Consider the following 25,941-nt stretch of genomic DNA (forward strand, 5'->3'; position numbering starts at 1 on the left):
CTTTTTCCCGTAGACAAATGAGGGCTAAATAGCTTTAAAAAACATGGTTGAAAAACTTCAGTCAGGAATTTCCCATTGTGAAGAATCTGTAGCCTTTGACCATGACTTTGACCTTCAACTGGTCTCGAGGTTTGTGCAGGGATTTCAAATCAAATCAAATAGACACACACATCTCAGGATATTTTAACACAATTTTATTATTTAAAAGGTACATGTACTTTTCTACACATATAGTATTAAAGTGATTGTTTATAATAGGTGGGAACCGCTCTCGGACAAGATGTGCCAACATTGACCACTGTCCTTTGATACAATTTTTTGTTCATTCCTGTTTAATGTAAAAAATATATATAACTTAGGTGGTATAGAAGCTAAAAGGGCAAAAATATTCCAAAATCTGGTTTTGATGGCAATTCAACTTAATTCAACTGACCCTGGTTACATATTCCTTAGCTTCAGTTAACTCATTCACCCCCTTAGTCACATGAGAAACTTACCAAATCTATTACTGGAAAAGTCCAGTTAAGTTTAGATATGTATGGGGTGGATGAGCTAAGGTACATGTGTACCTTGAAGCAAAATTATAAATAAGATGAAGAGAAAAAATCTTTGCTCTAAAATTTCCTGAAACAAAACCCTGATATCACAGATATATAATTATACTAAATGTATTTTGATGAAAAAAATGGAAAAAGCAGCAAGAAATAGTAAAATGGGGTACATGTGATGTCAAATAATGTCAAAAATTATAGTGATATCAAAAATATTCTTTATGGGAAAGAAATATATGGCATCTGACATAAATATTAAACATTGATTGAACTTAAAAACATAACAGTTAATTATCTCTACCAAGTACAGAATGCGTACATTGATCATTCACCACTGTAAAGCATAATGGACTAATCCAGATCAATGATGGAAGAGACTACTAGAGTAACATTGGGAGGAAGGGTTATATGGGTTTTAATTAAAGTCAGCACCCAAGTAGATTGAAAGTTTTGAAATTTAGCTGAATGATTGGTACCTACTTGATTGTGTTCACAGTGACTAAAGCATTGTCTGTCAAATACATCTCTTATATGTAGATGAATTCATCTGACTCAGCAGGTGACTGTTGGTGTCTTCCACAAGGATGCTATAGAATGTGTAAAAGTTACATTGCAGCTTCCTTGATAAGTATTCATTTAACTCATTCACCCCTGAAGACACATTTGAACTCTTCCAATTCAAAAGTTTGAATAGTTCATAATGAACTTTCTGGGGTGAATGAGTTAAGAGTTAATCCATTATATGTATCAGTGTTTTTAAAAATCAAATCTCTTCTTGACTTAGTTTTTTTTTTAAATCCTCAATCTATGGAGAATGAATCTGCTATCTGAGTGGAATGTTTTATTTTGTAACTTATTTTCCTGAATTGTTGGTTTTTATATAAAAATTAGTATTTGTTTACATTTTCACTGTTTAAAAAATGAGATTCAAACATAGTGAATACAGTATACATGATCTATGATTAAAAGACTCACAACAAGTGTGATAAAATATAAACTATAGTGTATAATGCTATCTTTCTCCTGAATGTAATCACAACAAAGAAATATAATATATATATATATACATGTGCATATAAAAATCTGGAATTAATTCATATGTTCTATCTGCTAAAATGCTTGTTCCCCCCCCCCCCCACATCATTATCTCATTTACCCCTGAAATTTCATAATGAACTATTTCAAACTTTGAATTGGAAGAGTTCAAATGTATCTTCAGGGGTAAATGAGTTATTTAAAAAAAAAATGTACAGTTGTAATGCTTAATTATTCTGATAAGGGTCCCGTTATGTCTCGCTCAACAACATATCACAATGTAATATGTTTAAAAAGAATAATAGCGTTTCATCGTCTTAAACAGAGTCAAGTCTTTAGGTATGACTTAGTCTCCATGCAGACGGAGTTAAATGCTCAAATGGTAGCTCCCAATCACTGACCAGATGCGAGGTAAACAGCTAGAATTGTCCACTGGTGCAGAGTTCCTGGTATGGAGACGGAATTTAGTGCTTGGAGTTCAGTTTACAGTCTTAAGACACAACTCAGTTTACAGATGGAGTTCAGTCCTTTGACAGATTTCACTTAGAGTCATCAGACAGTGTACACTCCTAAAACTGAAATCATGGTCATCAGAGTTCACTGTCTTCCGACGAAGTTCACTCCTCAGACTGAGATCATGGTCCTTCGAGTTCACTGTCTTCCGACGAAGTTCACTCCTCAGACTGAGATCATGGTCATCAGAGTTCACTGTCTTCCGACGAAGTTCACTCCTCAGACTGAGATCATGGTCATCAGAGTTCACTGTCTTCCGACGAAGTTCACTCCTCAGACTGAGATCATGGTCATCAGAGTTCACTGTCTTCCGACGAAGTTCACTCCTCAGACTGAGATCATGGTCATCAGAGTTCACTGTCTTCCGACGAAGTTCACTCCTCAGACTGAGATCATGGTCATCAGAGTTCACTGTCTTCCGACGAAGTTCACTCCTCAAACTGAGATCATGGTCCCCCGAGTTCAGTCTTCAGATGAAGTTCACTCCTCCGACTGAGATCATGGTCATCAGAGTTCACTGTCTTCCGACGAAGTTCCCTCCTCAGACTGAGATCATGGTTATCAGAGTTCACTGTCTTCCGACGAAGTTCACTCCTCAGACTGAGATCATGGTCATCAGAGTTCACAGTCTTCAGATGGAGTTCACTCCTCAGACTGAGATCATGGTCCCCCAAGTTCACAGTTTTCAGATGAAGTTCACTCTTCAGACTGAGATCATGGTAATCAGAGTTCAGTCTTCAGATGGAGTTCACTCCTCAGACTGAGATCATGGTACTCATATATATATATAGTTCACTCCACAGACTGAGGTCATGGTCCTTTGAATTCACAGTCTTCAGATGAAGTTCACTCCTTAGACTGATAGTCTGAAGACAGAGTTCACGCATGCTCAAACTGAGGTAACAGTCTCACACATTTCAAGCACTGTCAATTGATCTTTTGAATAATCACTGAAGTAATCACTAGTGGAGTCGCCTCGCTCACCCGGACTCAGTAGATGATAATGGCTATATCCACTGTCCCCGTGGATTTCATGAGAGTTGTGATTGGATTTTAATGAGGTTTCAAAATTTTCGGGACTTTCCTGGTCCTGGATTTCTTCAAATTGATTGTACAGATCCTTCTTACATGGTGATTGAGCTACTAAGTCAAGACTATTGCTACGGGAACGTGTAAATATAGAAGGCACAAATGTTTTGATTGACAGTTTCGTAGGTGTGGACAGTTTGTTGCCTTGGCTACCAGCACTAAGGCGTTTGACGTCCTGAGACGTCTGTGACAGTCTATTTAGCAGGGTTGGTAACACTGAATGGGATTTTGTGATTGTACTTTGACAGGAAGCGTTGACCAGTTCCATGGATTCCATGTCTTCTATAACAACACTGGTAGTGGGAGCGTCTAGACATGGTTGAATGAAAGAGGGATCTTTCGCCAATTTGTCAAAAATGTCCTCAATATCTGGACGGTCATTTGCTTCATAGGACAAACAGGAATGTATGAAGTCACACCTGAAATAGGACAAACAGGAATGTATAAAGTCACGCCTGAAATAGTTTCAGTAATAACACATTCATAAGTGTAATGATACAATATTTTAGATGTCTTAAGTTTTGTTTGAGTTATATTAATATTGTCCATAAAAAGACTTTTTATTATCATTACTTGGCAATTTTAAAATTTTCCCAAAAAATTTGAATCACCTGTGGTTCAATTGTGACTGTCATCAACTTAAAAAGCCAAATTAATATTCATGAATCATTATTTTTGTAGCTGATATAGTAAGACAGCCTACATATAAAGATTATTGTAGCTGATATAGTAAGACAGCCTACATATGAAGATTATTGTAGCTGATATAGTAAGACAGCCTACATATGAAGGTTATCGTAGCTGATATAGTAAGACAGCCTACATATAAAGATTATTGTAGCTGATATAGTAAGACAGCCTACATATGAAGATTATTGTAGCTGATATAGTATGACAGCCTACATATAAAGATTATTGCTCTTTTTAGAAGATTCGCCAGTGTTACAGATTTTTCACGATTTAAAAACTTGTGATTTTTTTCCAAAATTTTTGTTTATGTCATTCTGGTAAATTAATAGCCGTTCGCTACCAACTTGGAAGAATTTCTCTCTAGCTAATTCAGTAGAGCATAAGACTAGTAAACCAGGTATATACCCTCTTTGCGTATTGCAGAGTTATCTGCTCTTGTGAGCAGGTATTGATTGTTACAACATTTGTTTGTGAGAGTAAGGTCATCAATTTTTGAGATAACGACGTAATTTTCTCACACAAACCAATGACGTAACAATCAATACCTGCTCACAAGAGAAGATAACTCTGCAATACGCAAAGACGGAATAGGTTGGCCACTAGCACAGGCATTTTAAAAATACTGACCTCTTTTACATTAAAAAAAATACGTTTTTGTTCACTTTTAATTTGTGTTATTTTGAATCCCCAGTCAAACGTCTGATTGCAATTCTTAATTTGAAATAGAGTTATAACATTTTACAGTTACTCAGCTTTCAATTAATCTTTGAGATTTATGGTTCAAATTGGCTGCAGCAACCATTATAAGCTCTTTGTCTATTATTTATATCTATAACTAATGACTACTACCATATAATTACAGTATACATTTGTATGTATATATGTCAAAAAACCGCAATAGTTTAATTATCATATACAATATAAAGTAGGTAAGTTTATGACCAATTAAGTTCTATTGCTGATGACAAACATACTAAACAAACATAAGCTACATTTCCTAGATTTAAGTTTCAATTAATCAAGACATAGATTTTTTTTTGTAAACTTTTTAAAAATATACCATATTAAAAGCGATCAGTTGGCATGTTTACTTGAAATAATTTTAAAATAGATGGAGATTGGAATTTCTTTTGCAAAACTGAAGTTAATTGCAGCATAGTCATTTTACTTACAAGTCTTCAGGACAGTTGCCAGGTAGAATGAGTCTGTTTCCCTTTTTAACAAACTCCAGTACTTGGGTGTTTGACAGACCTTGGTATGGGAAACTCCCAAACGTCACAACCTCAAACACCAAGATCCCAAAACTCCAGATATCCGACTTTGAGGTAAACATCCCGTCCCACAAACTTTCTGGGGACATCCATCGAACAGGTAACATTCCTAGAAATCAAAATGGTAGAATTTTGAAAATTTGAATTTGATGTCCGTGGCCCTCCCTGTGGTGACAGGGAGTAAGAACCTGGGTTGTGGTGTTCGAGGGCAAACACATTTAAAAAGGTGGGAGTAGTGTGGCAGGTTTTAATTGTGGTAGAGCGTCCGACTAGGAATTAACCTGGAGATCGAGGGTTCGATCCCCGGTGGAAGCACACTATTCTCTTTTCTGTTACAAACTTTTGCAATTTGAAAACTTCCTAAGATGCTGTCGGTATTTGTACTAACTATGATTACTAAACATTTGCAAACTCGAAATCAAAATTATATGCCCCCTTGTATACCAGTGATCATAAAAAAAATTGAAGAAAATGCTATTGCAGTTTTTAATTTGAATTTTAATACCAAGTTCAGTATTTGAAATTTATTTAAAGGACTAGTATATTTATGCCAAATAAGAATTTATTGTATTTTTTATGTTTTTCAATTGTAATGCTGTAAAAGTTGTTTCCCATGCAGGGTTTTTGAATTTTCATGGTAAAAAAAAATCCGCGAAACTACTGTGTTCCTTTGGCACTATAAGCTATGGCCACTCGATATAAAATCCATGAAATTGACCGTTACTTACAGACCCATGAAAAATAGGTTAGTGCAAAAATATTAACGGGTACATCTTGACATAAGATGTGTATCCTTATTATAAATATGATATTACACCATGTACTGACTTTAAAATTTCAACAAATCTATCATAAAAAATGCATCTTTGTACTTTGGAGTTCAGTATACACTACCTTTTTTGGTGAATCTGTAATAATCCGACTCTATAAGTGTTCTTGTCATCCCAAAATCTCCAATTTTCACAGTCTGATTGGCATGGACAAGACAGTTCCTGCAGGCCAAATCCCTGTAAGAAAACTTGCTATCATAATGGTGAATGGTCATACAATACCTGTGTACATATCTGAGGTAATGTGTTACTTGTATATATGATGTTCCATATTATCTGTCTGAGGTCATATTACCTGCGTAAATATTTGAGGTCATGTGTTCCAATGTACCTGTATATTTGATGTTCCATATTACCTGTGTGTGGTCATACATTACATGTGTACATATCTGATGTTCCATAGTATCTGTCTGAGGTCATATATATTACCTGTGTAAATATTTGAGGTCAGGTGTTCCCATGTACCTGTATATCTGCTGTTCCATATTACCTTTGTGACGTCATACAATACCTGTGTACATATTTGAAGCTATGTGTTACTTGTATATCTGATGTTCCATATTTTCTGTCTGAGGTCATAAATTACCTGTGTAAATATTTGAGGTCATGTGTTACCTGTATGAGGTCATATATTACCTGTGTACATATCTCAGGTCATTTGTTACCTGTATATTTGATGTTTCATAGTGTTGGAGGTCATATATTACCTGTGTACATATATCAGGTCATGTGTTACCTGTATATTTGATGTTTCATAATACCTGTTGGATGTCATATATTACCTGTGTACATATCTCAGGTCATGTGTTACCTGTATATTTGATGTTTCACAATACCTGTTGGAGGTCATATATTACCTGTGTACATATCTCAGGTCATGTATGTACTTGAGACCACTGGTTACATCCAGCACCATTTGTGTGAGACGTTCTGGACTGATGTCTTCTGCCTCGCGTGTTGCCTGACCGACTAGACTCCTTCGGGATAGCAGATAGGTCTTCAGGTCACCTGGCCACATTTATATTCTATATTTAGTTATGTGAAAATCAGCAGTAATCAGAGGAAAAGGTACAATGTTAAGAGATTGGTTAGGCATACATTAATTGTATTATTCAAGATTAATTACAATCACATGGTTTTGAGTAGTCGCTGCACTTCAATTTACAATTCTTGAAACCCCTTATAATGCAACCTACCTCCTCCCTCTCCCCGAGTTATGGTCTGCTGGATAACTGAATTTGAACTGTCATCTGGAAGATAACTAATACCCCCCGCAGATGCTGGTAGATTATACATTGGTAATTAGTGACCTTGACCTTGGGGTCAACTGACTGAAATGGGATCTCATTAAAAAATGTTGGCACTTTCCATATAGGCAAAGTTCCATCAATAAACATACAAAGTTAAAGTCGGTAGAGCTATGACAAGCAAATGTTAACAGATAGTTAAGACAGAGATTTCGCATAAAGGGCTGTAACTCCCTTAAAAAGTATTGAAATCTGAAATTGAAATGCCTGTGCAAAACTAAATATTACACTGATCATTCGAGTGAAGTCTCAATAAAATCTGCCTGTTAGTTAAGATGGAGTTTTCTGGAAAATTGATTTTGCATTAAGGGCCGTAATTCCCTTAAAAAGTATTGAAATCTGAAATTGAAATGCCCGTGCAAAACTACATTATACACTGATCATTCAAGTGAAGTTTCAATAGAATCTGCCAGTTAGTTAAGATGGAGTTTTCCGGACAAGTTTCTATGGATGACAGACATCCAGACAGGGTGATTCCAGTATACACCCCCCCCAAACTTCGTTGCGGGGAGGCCAGGAGGGTATAACTACTTGTGAAACGGATGCAAAACCACCCAAACAAACAACCCTTACAAACACCACATGCATAACTTCACACTTTGAATACAACCTACAGGCTACTTACCTGAGGTAATGAGGATATAATGATATGTGGACTCACTACAAGACCCTAGCTGTTCGCAACCCAAGAAACCATTTAATTAGGGAAATGGTACTCAATTACGGGGAGAATTGCCATTACCCGAACTCCAAATCAGTGTTATACTAGTATACATCCTCAGTAAGTAATTACCATGAGGATATAGATACATGTAATGAAATGTATGTTTACCAGTTTTGTGAGGCTTTTGAGTACAATTCCTAAAAGTCTTGCGATGGAGAGTACAGTATATATATATACTAAATTATTGTGAGTAAGCAATATATAACCACATGGCTCCCTACAAACCTCCACTCCCTAACACTTTGAGTACATATCTGAGAAACGTGTGAAGATAAAATATATATACCAGGTACTCAATCATCCTGAGGTCGAGGTTGAGTACACACACTCTGAGATACTTACCATGAAGATGGTACTCCATTATGGCGAGCACTGGCTCGCCCCTGGTACACACTCCTAGTAACTTGACAATGTTGGGATGGGAGAAACGTTTCATTATTTCCGATTCTGTCAGGAAATCAATCTGAAAAGAGAAGAAGTTGCTACTGTCAATCCTGTATTCATCCTCCAAGTTCCAGGGGTTTAGCTTAATTAAGCTGTCTGCATCCCTGGAATATGTCATGATGAAATTAAAGGCACATTATAAACTTAATTTTTCCATATGCCACATATGGACACTTTAATTTTAAACAGTGGAAAGAATAAATTTATCACAATTTTTGTGATTTTGTATGCATGTGTGGCAGATTTTAATTGTACATATAGGATTATGGTCGCCTTCTAGCTTCACGCTAGAGGGAATTTCACTTAGGTTCATTAATACTAGCATCTGACCAGAAACCTATAGGGATTGCCTGTTCAATTCCTGGTGGAAGCACACTACTCTCTTTCCTGTTTCACCATCAATATCTGACTTAGAGCAAACTTATCCAAGTTGAAACTACCTTTCCGTTTTTTAAAGTCTCTCATGGCAAGACCTCGCTTTTGGCCACGGTGTTGAGCGTTCGCCTAAGCGAGGGAGGTTGTGGCTGTCCCTTGACGGAGACAAACCAAAGTCTCTAAAATTGGTACTGACTCTTCCCTGCTTGGTGTTCAGCACTAAATGGGTGGCAGTCAGGACAAATACTGGTTGGATCAATGTCAGTATAATGTGACCGATTGTGGTGTCATTGCTACCGTGTCCAGGTTCTGGCGTCTCAGTGTGGTAGCATTTTAAAAGAGCCCATCAGTGGCCCCCACTATTGGTGGACACCTTCCTTATATGACCTTAGCTATTGCTAGGAGGATAAACAAATAAAAACCAAACAGAAGAAATGGAAATATTTAAAGGAATAACAACAGCTGCAATATACCTTTTCTTCCACCCTGGAACCTATTTTCAGTGTCTTTACAGCAACAGGTACCCATCCTTCTTCTTCCTGATATGTCTCACCTCCAAACACTGTACCAAATGCACCCTCACCCAACTTCCTGTTTAGGACAACATTGTCACGTCGGACCTCCCACTCATCCAGCGACAAACAGGAGAAATCCTGGGACAGAAGACCTAACTCCTTCATACGATAGTGGGTGCTCCTCATCTTCTTGTCAAACCTGGTAGAGTTTGTGTATTCACATACAAGGGTATAACGCAATAACATAGCTGAACTTGGAATAATACACATGTAATCATCATAATAAATGTATGCATACTCAATAGCTGTGTTGTAATGTGAGAAACATTTGTGTTACAACATAAAAATATATGTTTTAGTGATGGGCAACCCGTTAAAAATCATAACTGATTTATCAGATTTTAAAAAGAAGTCAGTACCGATGGTTAACCGATTGATGATTGATTGCATATTCAACGGTTTATAATGTTATGGGACTGAATACCCAAATAAAGTGTGTATACCCAAATAAAGTGTGAATACCCTAATAAAGTGTGAATACCCAAATAAAGTGTGAATATCCTAATAAAGTGTGAATACCCAAATAAAGTTTGAATACCCAAATAAAGTGAGAACACTACTGTTGTATCAATATAGACATCTTACAAAATGTTATAAAAAGTATTTTCCAGTTTCCATTGCTGACCTTATGCTCACTTGTCCTATTTCCTACAGGTGTATAGAATCATTGTAAACATACTAAATTTCTAGGAGTTCAATGTGTTGTGATACATTGCAATAATTGCTAAAATATTGCCATATGAAAATTGCTTGCAATACCAAACTCTAATAGACAGAGTTGTAAACTCTATGTTAGGTATCGTTCTTTTATATAATGAATTGATTACAAGCAACTTGCATGTAGTTTTGTCAATCACATTGTAAAAATCATAAGAATAAATGACAGTAAATGTGCTACTGTTTACAATTTACCTGAATTTGATGACGACCAGTACAAACACAACCAAGATGACAAACACCCCAAAGCCGATGACATTAGCAATGACGATGGACATCTCACAACTCACACTGAACATCTCACGGAAGTCTTCAATCACGCATTGTTTCTCTTCTGCACACACAAAATCATCAAGATCACCTTTAGGATGATATTGGATACTAAATTTCCATTAAATCATTTGAGGCCATATATATATGATTTGTATTCACGTCATGTTCATTTTTCTTATAGCCACATTATGCCATTTACTTACACTTAATATATTTCTTTGAAAACAAGAGTTACTTATAATACACTTTAACCCTTTCACCACTTTGGACCATAATGGACTTAATATCCAGATCAATGCATGGTAGAGTTTATTAAAGTTAAATAGGGCTGAAAGGGTTAATAACATTTTTAATTGGTTATGCACCATTATTTATTTGGTTATGCACCATTATTTAATTGGTTATGCACCATTATTTTGCTAAGTGTTAATTTGTAGATTTCAAAGTTTTCAGCATATAAATATACTTTAATTAACTCTAATTATAAACAAACAAAATTGATATAAGGAATAACATATTCCTTTAAAAATTATTTTCCTCTCTAATCTTAAGATTTCATTTCAGAATATTTTGTATTGTAATGGTCTAAATGCATACATATGTACAAAAGTAACTGGGCAACAGGCAAAGCCTATAAAATACGAAGATCATTTTCATACATACAACAGTTAACAAATTTTAGCGGATTAGGTGCTGAAATGGCAGTATCAATCTATCACAAAAATTAAAACCACCATGAAAATTACCTGTTATACAGAGTAATACACACATCATCATACATTACTACATTTCTTCATACACATTTTTTTAACATACTAAATTTATCCTTGAGACACAAGTATACATGCAATTTTATATCAAAACTATTTGTGGTGGTTTGATTTTGACCTGATCTAGCCAAAACACTTAATTAGAGTTAAAAATCTTAATCTCATAAAAATAAACAAACAATAAAATTGGACCTTACAGATGTCTATCCTTAGAACTGGTTTAGCTTAACAGCTGTTGAATTTAATGTGACAGAGGCATCTTTAAGTTAAACTTGAATTTTAGCAAAACCAACATTTTCAAGAATGAAGCGAGTTGGTGATACATTTACCTGGTTGACCGTCACTAGGTGTCTGGCCCCCGGGGGTCAGCCATTTGATGTGTGACTGGTACAAGTCCAGTGTCCCTGCCCCGACAGGAATCCCAGGGGTGTACTTGCCAACTACCCTCGTAATATTGTGGAAGAACTGCATAATTTGGATTTGACCTGGCCTGTCCCCGCCTTCAAACCGCACCCTCCCTGACACACCCGGGAAGTTTGTCTCGTTGAAGTACTGCACCAGGGTACTGAAAAAGAAGCTTGTCTGTCAGGCTACAACAATTAGAGACTTTAAAATGAGTTTTCACGGGAGTGATTTTTAATTTTTTAATTTAATTGTTATTTGATATGGACAATAGGTAAGTAATTGCCTACGTCTATCATGTATCCTATTTGTTATCTACTTATTATTATACCTCATCTATATAACAGCATGTCTCAATGAAATATATTTATCACATTGGCAGAGAAATGAACAAGAGCTGTAGGAGAACAGCATAGCTCGTCTATTAAAATTATTTTTGTAAAAAGTGTTAATAGTAATTGGGCCATTACAGGCTGTCCCATCTTAGATAATAGATCAGAAAACAAGAACTACATTGTCGATGGCACACTCCTGCTTTCCCTCAAAAGTAACCCCTATTACACCCCCACACACACCCTTTTACCATATGCAAAAATAAATTACTGTAAATGTACAACTCATGGTTATGTTTGATTTGATATGCTAAAAGATTTGAAGGGGGGGGGTTCAAGGAAATAATTTGTACAATGTGAAATCCCCTTCCTGCCAAATTTGGTTGAAATCTGCCCAGGAGTTTCAAAAGAACTAGAACTTGCCCTAAAACTTTAACCTGTAGAACTTGCCCAAAACTTTAACCAATTCCAAAAGACTTGTGTTTTGGACCAATAATGAGCAAATATGGTCCAATTTGTTGCTAAGGAACCTCCAAGCAATTGCTGTGACCATATTACAATGTAAAATTAATTAAAAGTTGAGTTAAATGTTAAAAAGCATTACAGTCAATCCTCCTCATATAACCTTTCGTGCTAAAACAACACTTTTATTGTTCCTCATTGCAGTGATTTCTTTGTTAACTGATCCTGAATTTAGAGTCCAATTAACTGTGTTAGGAAACCACATTTTAACCTCCTATGGGTGGTCTCTTAGCACAGGTGTGAATAGTAGAAATGTTTTGATGTAATAGGGTGGACATACTCTGCTGTAGATTTTTGATGAAGTAGCTCGAGAGCTCCTGGTTGTGAACTGAGAAGCTTGCTGAGTCCGAGGGCGTACACCCACACAGCATCATACACGTAGTTCGCATAAGGACTTGGTTTCACTTTCTACAAAGTAACAACCTCAGTAATCAAAGATAAAAAAAATCAAGGTCAATCTATATATATTTTACAAAATAATTCAAGGTCATGCACTTTCAGTTAAGTACTTTGAAGAAATATATACTGATTTCTAACATTTCCCTTTTTGTAGAAAAAGATCATTTTGGAACAGAATGAAATTAAAATGGTTAAAATCCTGAAGTATTAAATATAAATATAATTTGTAAGCTGACTTTGAAATCTATTGCAAGTGATCTTGAAATAAACTGAATAAATCATTTTTTTGATGAAGGAAACGTCAATTTTTAACCTTAATTGTAAGGCTAGGCAATTTGGTTTAAGAATAAAGTTTGGGTTAGTATTATCACAGATCACGTAAAACAGTCCGCAATGTTTCAGTTCATGATCATTAAGGTTATTTAAAAGTCAACGTTAACAAGGTTTCATTTCATAGCAAAGTAATCTTTTTCAAGGTCGTTTTACTGGTACAGTATATGTATATTAAATCAAATATAGTATGTGTGTTACTATCTAAACAAATTATTTCAAGGTCAATTTAAAAAGATTTTTGACAATGTCAAGTTTCACTGTTTAATAGCAATTAAAATCTAAAGGAATTATTTCACAATTTACAATTTCACTGTCCAATAGTATTTGAAATTTTAAAAATATAACAAGACATTAATTTAAGTAAACACTTCGGAAAACTCACTGCTTTCCCAACTCTTTCTGCATATTGCTTCTTAAACGTTCCTACAGTGAAGTTTCCCATGATGACTGTTTGATCCGAGTCTGCAAACGTCTTGGACAGTATGAAATGACCGTCAATAGCATAAAGCATTTGTTGGGTTGTACAAGGAATGTCATTTGCCCCATGGTAGACCTGCCACCAGCCGAAAGAGTACCAAAGAGACGGCAGGAACCAAACGTAACCCTCATGAGCTGTCATCCTCTGAAACATAATAACCAAGTGAGCAATATTCTCTTCTTTTACTCTAGCCTAATCAGTCCTTATGATAATCATACTGTGGAAGTCCAAAATATCTATAATCATACATACATAATGTTCAGTTTTATAAAAGAATTTTTGAAGCCAACAGTGTGAATTTCGCAAAAACATAATTTTAACTCACTTTTCATATCAGTTTTGAAATCATTGAAAAATGTTGTATTTCAGTAACTTATCTCATTTTTAGCAATACATGTAATTAACTTTTTTTTTAAATATAAGACAAAAATACAATCAATTGATTTTTCATCATAATGATTTTTCTTATAATTGATTTCAATTTAAAAAATTCAGTTTTCTATATGACTACTGTGAGAATTTTAAATTTTAACTTTTTTGACCAATGTAACAAACACGTGTTTATGTACCATAAAAAGTATGCACTGTAATCATTATGGGAGAGAAGGAATTAAAGATATGTATATGCCACCTTACCAGGAAATGGGTTCCCTTTTCAAAAGAGTTCACACTATGAAATCTGTGTATATTATACTAATGGTTTGTAAAAATGCAGGTTCAACAACTGACACCATAATTAATTTGAAGGATACAAAAAAAATCATCCATTAACAGTTCTCCTATTGTTATTACAGAAAATACCAAAAATAGATAAAGGGAGATAACCCTAATACTGATAAAAAGGACGTATAACACACAAATTATTTGGAAATAAGATACAAACCTGTCTGTATGCTTCACACATGATCGCACGTGCGGCTCCCACATAGAAATCAGCAACAATTATTTTCACATTTCTTGCTCGGAGATCAGCAAAAATCTTAAATCAAAACAAACTGCAGACTTAATTAATCTTCATAAAATCAAAAGGTAAGTTTGCTAAATTGATAATGACAGTTAAATACGAAACAAATTTTAGTTTGAAATCATTAAAAGGTAATCAGTTCAAGCACATGTACAAGGCTTTACCTGTGTGACGTCATAGCTTCGATCATGTGTCTGGACGATGTCATGCCGGATAACGACCTTGACCCCTGACTTCTGTAGGTAGTCCTGAAGTAGGAGGTGATACTCGGGCAGTTCTTGGCCTGCTTCAGCCAGTGCACCCACCTGGCGCCATTTTAATTTGCTGAAAAACTGCTCGTACACATACCTGAATACAAAGATTCAAATTATAGTTCTTAAATACTGAGATACATGTAGTTAAGTTTCGTAGATTTGTCATATTTGTTTGGACTACATGTGAAAACTGCCTTAAAGATCATTGGTCTATAACATTATCTGTCTTAATATTTATCACCAATTCATTATTATCACCTGTCTATAAATATAATCTGCCTGTAATTATAACTTGAATACAAATATAACCTGTCCATTCATATCTGTTCATAAATAAGACCTGTTTATAGATATCACCTGTCTATCAAGATCACCTACCTGTGAATATACCCTGTCTATAAAAATCACCTGCCTGTAGATATAACCTGTCTATAAAGATCATCTGCCTGTAAATATACCCTGTCTAAAAATATAACTTGTCTATAAAGATCATCATGCACCTGCCTGTAAATACCAGCTTAAGAATACCGTGAATGGTTTTTCTATCACTTGGCCTCTCTGTTTATAAATAAGACCTGTTTATAGATATCACTTGTCTATCAGGATCTTCTGCCTGTTAATATAACCTGTCTATAAAGATCAGCTGCCTGTAAATATAACTTGTCTATAAAGATCACCTGCCTGTAAATATCCTGTCTAAAAATATAATCTGTCTAAAACGATTACCTGACTGTAAATACCAGCTTTAGAATACACTGAATGGTTTTTCTATCCCTTGGCCCCTATTTGATCTTTATATACACAGATTTTATAAAGACCTCCGATCTAACAAAAGACTATAAGACTCTTTTTTATATGTACAGGAGGTGGATAGAGAATTCCTCCCTTGGGGATCATAATTGGGGTAAAACCCTTGGCTTTTTTGACGAGGGTTTTAACCCAATTATGATCCTCCAGGGAGGAATTCTCTATCCACCTACCGTTACATATAAAACAGCATTTTTCTCTCATATCTACCATTAAAAAACAAATACTTCACCTCCCAATGCCCACGACGGTTGCCATCTTCCATTTTTTTAATACTTTCTCCATGGTTTAAAAACAAAAATAGCAGTAGAAATGAAATCCCAATACCCTCAAACCGCAACGTCATTCCATGCAAAATCAACACTTTTCCATGTTAACTCCATGGTTTAGTTGTTATTCAACTTTCTATTTTCCATACAACATTTTCTAAGTGCCATCTTAAGTTGAAAATAGAAAACAGATATGTTTTTGTTGTCAAATATTTAATTCATGTAATTAATTAGTATAAATGAAAATATAGATTCAGTTAATAAATACAGAGTCGGGCAAATTTTACATTGTAGCAGACGACGTAAGTTGTTGACATTGGGAGTTGCTCCTCTTAGTTTTTGTATTACTACGTGATGTGATTAGCCTATGTAATATAGACTCATCAAGCATGGTTATCTTACATGGCCAGTGTGATCTTACAGCATCAGGGTTATCTTACATGGACAGCGTTTTCTTACTGATTATGAGAGGAAGTTTATTTTCTCCCTTGGGCAGTATTTCCTCTTGTACACATGCAGGTTTTATTAACATAGCCCGACTATTAAGACCTGAAGTGGGTTCTCTCCCTTTGATGGCCTTCAGTGAGACAGGTTCTACAAGACCACCTATCTCTGTATTAGAGGTATGTAGATAACTCACTACAGATATTACCGTACTTAGATGTTAATTAAGAAGGGAAAGACGACAGACTGATGAGTGAAGAATAAGTGTAAGTGTATAAAGGTTCAAAAATTACTTGTGCACGCTGATTTGGGGAATAGTCCGGTAGAAGTAGGGGTAGGTTACTCTGTCAGAAAGTGATGAAGCCTCTGCACTGTAGCTTACAGTGAACATATAGAAATGTTTAGACAAGGACGCAATGGATTCTGCTTCATCAGAGCATGCAGGACCTGTAAAAAATAAACATACTGAAGTTTCCTGAACCTGCCAAAAAACATACTTTTGATGAACCAAATTACAAATTGTATATAACCAATTGTGCTTGTCCACACTAAACAAGCGATTCGGATTAATATATGTCTCGCCTATTTCCCGCTTTGACCATCAATGCACATATCAGAGAAACTAACTTAAACGCAAAAATTTGATGTTGATGGAGATGCTGACAAAGTCAATGGACCATGAAAGGAAGGCGGCATCCATCATTTGATGCATGGATGGAGATGTACTACCTAAGATGCATGCATGGTTCAAGTTTGGTTTGTCTTGCACTTGGTGGCGGCGAGACAAAAAACGATTACTTTGCCAAATACATCACCATCCACTATACTCCAGGGGTTACCAATCGCTAGACTGATATATACCTGTCCTTTGAAGATTACAATGTTCGACTTCAAAACCAGTCAATATTCACCCTTACACAACCATGAGATTGTTTTGATGTACATCAAAGGAGCCAGTGAGCCAAACCCCTGGAGTATCAAGGATGCTTCGTCACTAAGTGGGGGTATAAATGTTTCAATTTATGAAGGCTTAGATTTACCCAAGACTCCTGCTATAGCGAGATTTGTTGAGTTGTGAATATACTTGATGTATTCTCTCATGGCCACGTCTGCTTTGCACTGTGAGTCAACAATGATGAGCTCAAGGTCATGATTTGGTAGAACTCCAGCATCTTTGTTCACTCTATTGATGGCTAGCTGAGCACCTGTTCAAAAATAATTAATATATTTATTCTAATAAGTACCCATGACAATATTTATACAAATGTATTTTTTAAACAAGTCCTTTAATAAGGCATACTACTCATGTACTTGCTGATAGAATAATTTACAAGCAAAAAGAAATATGGATTTTAAAGAAAAACTGTAATCAGGTCAGACTTCAAACTACCTCAGTATGAGTTCTACCACTTTTGGTCTGTTGCCATTACCAGACGTATATTTTATGTCATCTCATTTTAAGAAGCAACATAATGTAATTGCTTTCAATGAAAGATCACAATTATGGCAGAAGTGTAGCTTGTCCATTATATTCCCAGGGTGTGGATACAGAAATTTCTCGTAACCAAAATGACAATAAAATCTTGGAATTATGAAAATTTCTTTTTTACACAACCAATAAGAGTATCTATGTGACGTTTAGATGACTAGTACTGTATGTACACTGTCACCTTCATCAGACAAATGACCAGTGAAGCGTATGCTCACATGACTTGAATTTTACCTCTACAACTAGAAGTATCAGTATCAGTCTGCAATAGGATTAAATTCTCCCATATCAATACACTGTTAACTGTATTTAACAATAAGCCCATGCCTGTTAATAAGCCCACCCTTATCTGGTATATCACTTCAGTTGAAATTCTGACATACCCAGTATGCTTTTTGTTCTGTAATGTTAAATATATCCTCTAGTTTGAGTAAGGTGTTTTTGGATGGCCCCCTGGGCTTTTTGCAGGATAAATACTGTACATGTACTTATTTGTACAGCTAGATTGACTATTAGATTCATCTAATGTTCAAGATAATATTGTGGTTATCTGGTATGACAAATCTAAAGTTCTATATCAAAAAGACAAAATTTTACCTTGCACTAATCCCGGTTGCGTCCATTGCACTCCAGTTATAGGAAAAAATCCAAGTAAATAAATTTTCCGTTTCATTGATAAAGTTTTCGGTATCCATGACATCCATTTATGTTTATTATGACTTAACCAATCACAGGCGACACTTGACACTGATTTTGAAATACTGTAATTCTTAAGGAGAGATTCAAACTCCAGTTGTTCAAACTTAAATTTTGATATTACATAGTAGGCCTCAGGGGCGTTCGTCTTAATTTTTGACCACATAAATTTTGTAAATTGATTTGTTTCATAATCACAGCCAGAAGGGAAGTTTGTTGGAAGTGTTCTGCATGTAGGGAACCTAATGCGAGTAAAGTCAGTCCCCAGGGCGATGATATCCGGATGAAGGCCAAATAGAAGGACTGGACGTTGCTGTTCCACCTGGTCACTGATGTATTGCCAGTAGTGGTCACCTAGCCAGGCGATATTAACAAGAAGGTCAAGTTTCTCCACCTGTCCAATCAAGACATTTTTGTTCCAATCTACAAAAACAAAATAGGTATTGTTAGTAAGTATTTTTCCATCCTTTTGGAAATTGTTTATTTCAACTGATGTGCATTAACAAAAAAATGAACAATTTTTTTTTTTTAACAAATTTTGAAATGATATATTTATTTGGGTCATGAAGCAACAGGTTGAACAAGTAATATGAAAGTCCTGTGTTTTATTTTAATTTCTTTTCTTCAAATTATCCTTTAAAAGCTACATTTTTAAGGAATTTCACTTAAAATAACAGGTGTGAAACCTCCAAAACTCAACCCCCTTATCCCCCCCCATGGCCACCGCTGTGAACATGGCCTGCTTTCTGGTCTTGTGGTGTACCTATATGAAACTCTTGATAAATATCTAAAAGAGGTTTCCTTTTTCTAACAAATTTTCATTTCTGTCACATTTTCTTATTATATCTTATGAATACATTGCTTATATTTTCAATTATTTTTGTTTTAGTCACTGTTTCTCTGAAACCATTATACAAGTAATGGTGAAGAAAACCAGGTGAAGAAAGGGTGAAGAATTATGTTTATTTCAAAATGCTGAGAAAAGTGGAGATTTTTTCTGATGTTGAATACCAATCAACATTGAGAGAACTTTTTTTCCTTATGTATTTTGTGAAAAAATATAGATTTTCAGTTAAAATGTTGATGTTTGTGGCCCAAGTAGAATTCATTGTACCTGGATAGGAAGCCAGGAGAACGGCACAGGTGGACTGGTCAGTTTGCGGACACCTTGGGCCATAGTAGATACCCTGGACACAGCCATGAAAGTCGCACAGGTAGCCACCATTAGACTTCTTGGTCAAGTTTCGCAGGACAAGCAATTGGTCAGACATGGAGAAGATTTTGGTCACATCCTCTATCAAGAGTGACCGCCAGTGGCCAGCGATCTGTCTGGTCTCCCAAAGCTTGTTGACAGTGTAGTCAGCTATGTACCAGCCAGGCCTGAAGGTGGAAATAAATGTATGTACTTGCACATGAAACACAATTATTTACTCAATCTTGGACACAAATTCCTGGGACTTTTTTTCCAGTAATTTTCCAAAACTGGTTGATAAATGTCAATACATATCTTAACCCTTTCACCCCTATGTAACTTGAGTAGACTCAACCATGCATTGATCTGGATGAGCCCATTCATTATGGTCTACAGTGGTGAAAGGGTTAATCAACAAAATTAAATTACAGATAACAGTTGAAGAAAAAGCACACAGAATATCACAATCTTTGCTAACATTATGCCATGGTTGTGGTATTATAGTGTTTGTGAGTGCACATTAACTATAAGATCTCCTTCATGGATATCTCCACGAATAATAACTTTTGAACCGCTTTGAGACCACCTACGGACTAGGTTGTGATAAAGCGGTATATAAGAACCTCAAATTATTATATTTATTATTATAGCAAGTCATGAGTGGAATTCATTTTGATACCGGTGAAGGAGAAAACATATCACTATGTTTGGTACACTACAAAATTCATGTTTAGAGTATATACCCGGCATGTAACAGGAGAGGAAAAATGCATATACCCGGTACATGCCAAGATGGGATTCAAACCCATGACCTCCCTGAGACTCTAGATGAATGCTCTAACCAATTGAGTTATCCATTCTACTATATTTGTGGCATTGGGGTTAGGCAAATATTTACAAAAAAATCTGCATAATTATATATACCTTGACTTTGACTTCAAATGTATATCAAGGTGAAACTTACTGTAGCATTTTATATTTTCACTTATAATGTCTTTATATCTTTTTGCTAATTTCATGTCGACTAAACCAAAACAAGAAAGGTATACATGTTGCAAGTAATTAATGCAAAATTTTCCACACAATGGATTTTTGATTTAACAAAACATCAAATATTTCCAAATTTAAAGATTGATGTCCAGTTATCAATGAGCAGAAGTATGAATAACATGTTAAAAGGTTTGGGATTATATCATTTAGGTTTAAAAAATCATCCTCATTAGACCTACAGCTAACTTATAATATTGTTGCTGGAGCAGGATAATGCACGGCGAGACCGGGGTTCGAACCGGGGACCTTCAAACTCTAGACGGACGCTCCACCAATTGAGCTACCTGGTCGCCAATGATTGACCAAGTCCAGTTCCACTACAATTTTACCTTCCCAGAGGTCCAAGAGCTCCAACACTGACCACCGTACCAGCCTGACTCCATTGGTCTGTAAGAAATCCCGCCACTACAGGTACCTCAATGTTGATCATCGTACGTGGTACGACAGACTTCAACTTAGTGGTACATCTGTAACAAAATTATATTTTCTTCTGAAATGTGTTCCATTTAATCAAGAGTTTTGTGGATAGTGAATGAAATAAATAAGAATTTAATATTCAACGTATGTGTGTATAATTATGGTGGAATATTTAACAAGGGTGAGAAAATGTTTGAAAAATAATTAACAAAGGCTGCTTGCAGTCTGAGTTGGTTATTTTTCCAACATTTTTTCAAATCCCGAGTAATATAGTGCATCTTATTTATTAAACAAACATATGTTGATTGTATTTATTCTACCTAGTAAGATGTAACAAAAATCGTTTTTGTGTCTACCTCAGTGTCTATACTCCTACAATAAGCAAGATGACCTAGATAATCTAATTACCTTAATTAGGCTGTTCTTTTGCGCATGCTAACATTTTAATTGTCACGTGATGTCGATTATAATGCCTCCATTCCACAACAAGCTGCATGTTTTTATTATTTCTGACCCTGTGGGCAGTTGCCCTAATTTGTGAATGATTTTTCATTTTCACAGACGATAAGCAAAAAACACTGACGTCATGCGTTATGCCAGATATTTATTTCAATCAATCAAGTCCACCAATCTATTGACTTTGCTCGTCAACACATGGAATCAGCATTTCAAGTCACCTTCGCAACTAAAGAATTAATTTGAAGAAGCATGAGATGATGACAGTGAATTAACTGTTAACCCTTTCACCCCTATGTAACTTAAGAAGACTCTTCCATGCATTGGTATTGGTGAGTCTATTATGGTCTACAGTGGTGAAAGGGTTAAGATGGCGCAATGGGAAGGAGTTGAGTAACACTATAGGGCCCTCACTGCCTCCAACCCCACCACTTCAAATAAAATGGTCAGGGCATAGAAACAGACATTATTTGTACTTCAGTCTTACCCTGTGTTGTAACAGCCGGACATACGATTGAGTATGGCTGTCGTGTTTAGTGTATTGGAGAACACATTCTGTATCTGTACCCGTTGATACCCTACCACCTCTGTCAGCAGTGCCTTGAGCATGTGGTTTGTGATGTTCTGTGACACACTGTGACTACTCTCCAGCATTATGGTGAGGCTCTTACCGTTGTAATACATTTCCCGTCGGTTTATGATTCCTGTTATATAAATTTTTAGTCATATTTTTACGTTCAATAAATTAATTAAAACAAAATTTTCAAAAATCCTTTCTGAAAATCTGCTGGGATCAATTTTCTTGGTATGATTTCAGAAAAAGACATTATCTTCAATGAGTTGGAAAGAACTGACAGTTAAAATTCCAGAACTTCTATTACTAATATAATTATAAATTAAAAGTCATCATTCTATTATGACAGTTCATGATCATATTCCAGCACTACGACCAACCAACACTTAAGAAAATCCCCTACAAAACATTATACGTCCTTACCCAACAACTGACGGTCAGTTTTTGGTTTAAAATGAACTTTTCTTATTCTCCACTTGTTTCATTCAAAATTTCTTTGATAACCCACAAAAAAGCTTATCTTTCACCATGTCTGTATAATCCATTTAGAACTTTGGCTTTGACCCTTATGCTTCTCCAATTTCCACTGCAATTCACTTACCTTGGTTTTTTAAACAATGTGAGGGCTCCATGGCCAATAGTATTGGTAGCCATGACAACAGTAGAATCACATGGACTCCAAATCCTGGAGTTGCCATGGTTACTATTGCGGTATTGAACATTTAGTTCTATCAGTAGCCATAATGTCTGGGTGTTGTAAAGCCACATGCCCAAGTCTGATTTTCATCATTTAAACATGCCAGGAAAACTCAAGTCATGATGCAAGAACCTGTAAAAAAAACCAAATATATAACATCTTAAGATCATGCAGTTATACTCACTCTGTAGGAAAGAACACATCTGGAGTCTTCTTGGGGTCGTAGCACTTCTTGTGAAAGAATTGCTGTCTTCGTCAATATTTCCTAGGTCCCTATCTGGGCATCAATAGTTTACTGTATTCCAGTTTTATTACCTGTTTTTTTTTATTTTCTATGATATTTTCCATTGTTAGCCACTTCCTACAGACTTAGCTAGGGAGATTTTTCTCTTAAGCTCATTTGGTAGAGTAAGACTAGTAAACCAGAAGTCCCAGGTTTGAACCCTAGTTGGGGCATTGAAAAATTAATGACCTCTGATATACTAGTGCCCATGTAGGGATCGACCCAGGAAACATTGACAAAAATAATCAACGAAACTTTTACAAAAAGTGCTATATGACCCCTGGAAGACTCAGAAAGTGTTCTTTCCTGCAACAGTAGTATCACCTTGGTAAAATACAAGCCACTTCCTACCAAACAAGGGAGAATTTCTCTTTAGCTCATTCGGCAGAGATAAAGACTAGTAAACCAGAGGTCCTGGGTTTGACCCCTATAGCATATAGGCATTAAAAAAATAATGACCTCTGTTACACTTAATTAAAATCACAAAATATTTTTCATTACTTACTGAAATATAACAAGTATGTATTAAAAACTCAACACACCAATAATACACAGAAACTGTTATTGTTAAAATACTGCATGCATGTGCAATATTGATGTAAGTTCTCATTTTTTTTCTTGGATATCTTGTCACACGATGATATAAAGCATCACCATACAAGATTTCAATTTTCTCATTATTAATCGCAAAATCAGCAGACAATTATCACGAAGCCAATATTCAAGAACATCGGTAGACTGGTTTTGGTTTTAGTATTGTCTAACGTCCTATTAACAGCTAAGGTCATATAAGGACGGCCTCCCTGTGTGCAAGATGCATGCGTGAAGTGTATGTGTGTGTATTTTGGGAGGCTGCGATATGTTTGTGTTTGTCTCCTTTTGATAGCGCGGAACTGATGCCGACTTTATAGTGCTACCTCACTGAAACATACTGCCGAAGACACCTAGTAGGACGCCCCACCTGGTCACATTATACTGACAACGGGCGAGCCAGTCGTTCCACTCCTTATTTGCTGAGCGTTAAGCAGGAGTTATAACATTTTGAATTATAATTCAATCACAACTTTTTAGTTACCTTTATGATTTTTTTATCTCGAAGCTTTTATAAAAAAATACAAAAAACAAAATCATTGCAAAATTGATCAACCTGCTGAGTGAAACTATTTCCTTTTATTCTCAAATTGTGTTATTGAACAAACAGGTTTTGTTGAATATTCTATTTCGTTTGAATAGATAAAACTTTCTGAAGCTTGTTTCATAAAAACCTTTATTTCTTTGTATTTTGAATCGAGGTTATTATTTTTTCAGTGCCTCAGCTAGGGGTCAAACCAGTCTGGTAATTACCAATCTGATGCTCTTCCAATGAGCTTAAGAGAAATTTTCCCTCCCTAGTCAACTCCGGAGGAAGTCGCTGAATATGTTTACCAGGGTGTCAATTTCACTTAGCAGTCTTGTGTATTGGAAGGGTTATTCGGTGCACTGAACCTTGTACACTAAAACACCAGTTACATTTTAATTAAAAAAAACAAGCATGCATGGAAGCTTAATGTTACTAACCTGGAAAAAACCCACAAATATAGAACTACACAATGAATCTAATGACTGATCCTGTGTCCATCTCTCCACTCTAAAATATATGCCGTTCACAGCGGCTTGTTGGTATCAATTGATATGTATACACAAGTAAACTAATATATTGTTGATATAAAACAACTCGATCGTGTTGCTCACGGTTTGAATTTGATTTAATAACCACTGGATGATCAATTTTGTTTCTTAGAAAACGAAATAAATTTTATAATGGTAATAATCGGGACACCAATATACGTGTTAAAACGAAATATCTACAAGAGCCTGCGAACAAGGCCAAGCCTCATAACGGTGTAAGAATATATAGCCTCCTAATTCAATTTTTATATAATATTTACGTAAACTTTTGTATCACTACACTAAAATTACGCCGATATTTTTCAATATCAATGACCCCCAAAGCCCTCAATGGGGTTACGAAGCATAACAACACCTGAAAACACCCCCCCCCCCCCCCCCCCCTTTCCCCAACAATGCATAAAGCTTTATAACTATACAAATCTATATATAGTATCAATACGAACTTTACAAACTTTTCCAATGTGTGCATAAAATATTCCAGCGGGATTCGGATTATAATAAATCTCAAAGGCGATCAGTTGACAGACACCGAGAGCAATATTAGCCGATCTACTTACCCCGATCACAGCCAGAATTTACATTTCTACTTTCGAGTTGGAGTATTCGGTATTGTCCTAGGTGTCAATGAATACACCTGTGTGTATAGGTATTTAGGTCAAATGACGTCATGCTGTTTTCATTTGCAATGGCGGGGAAATAGGAATTGTGTTGCGATTACAAAATAATGTTGTCTGTTACCGAAATTGGATTTGTATATGTGCAGTTTCAACTAAGGGAAGCACATCTGATACTGAGGGAGTAAATACTAAGTTAAATCTGTACAAATATATATCTAGACTGGCTATACCAGTCACAAAGATATATCTAGACTGGCTACCAGTCACAAAGATATATCTAGACTGGCTACCAGTCCCTAAGATATATCTAGACTGGCTACCAGTCACAAAGATATATCTAGACTGGCTACCAGTCCCTAAGGTTTTTTGAAGAATTTCTCAACTGCATTTTACACCTAGTTTAGAACTAAGGATCAGACATCCTAGTGATC

The 25,941-nt window shown here is 35.7% G+C and overlaps 2 protein-coding genes across 2 annotated transcripts; one reads left to right on the top strand and one right to left on the bottom strand.

The window, feature by feature from the left end:
- Positions 1 to 2,145: 2,145 nt before the first annotated feature.
- Positions 2,146 to 2,866, top strand: LOC110450851. The gene is made up of 2 exons (XM_021498624.1): positions 2,146 to 2,533; positions 2,694 to 2,866. Exons 1-2 carry the CDS (start codon positions 2,170 to 2,172, stop codon positions 2,861 to 2,863), a joined length of 534 nt encoding a protein of 177 aa, XP_021354299.1. The 5' UTR covers positions 2,146 to 2,169; the 3' UTR covers positions 2,864 to 2,866.
- A 103-nt stretch (positions 2,867 to 2,969) lies between these two features.
- On the bottom strand, positions 2,970 to 25,534 carry LOC110450850. Its single transcript, XM_021498623.1, has 20 exons — positions 25,451 to 25,534; positions 22,844 to 23,071; positions 22,156 to 22,372; positions 21,125 to 21,262; positions 19,668 to 19,933; positions 18,455 to 18,976; positions 17,409 to 17,573; positions 16,662 to 16,815; positions 14,759 to 14,942; positions 14,514 to 14,609; positions 13,535 to 13,774; positions 12,701 to 12,828; positions 11,494 to 11,729; positions 10,317 to 10,455; positions 9,303 to 9,543; positions 8,353 to 8,473; positions 6,837 to 6,987; positions 6,044 to 6,156; positions 5,051 to 5,258; positions 2,970 to 3,607 (listed from the first exon to the last, which is right to left on the bottom strand). The coding sequence occupies exons 2-20, from the start codon at positions 22,962 to 22,964 to the stop codon at positions 2,989 to 2,991; spliced, it is 4,059 nt and encodes a 1,352-aa protein (XP_021354298.1). The 5' UTR covers positions 22,965 to 23,071; positions 25,451 to 25,534; the 3' UTR covers positions 2,970 to 2,988.
- Between the last annotated feature and the right edge of the window lie 407 nt (positions 25,535 to 25,941).

Source organism: Mizuhopecten yessoensis, unplaced genomic scaffold (genome assembly GCF_002113885.1).
Source record: "Mizuhopecten yessoensis strain PY_sf001 unplaced genomic scaffold, ASM211388v2 scaffold5519, whole genome shotgun sequence".
In the NCBI taxonomy this organism is placed as follows: Eukaryota; Metazoa; Mollusca; class Bivalvia; order Pectinida; family Pectinidae; genus Mizuhopecten; species Mizuhopecten yessoensis.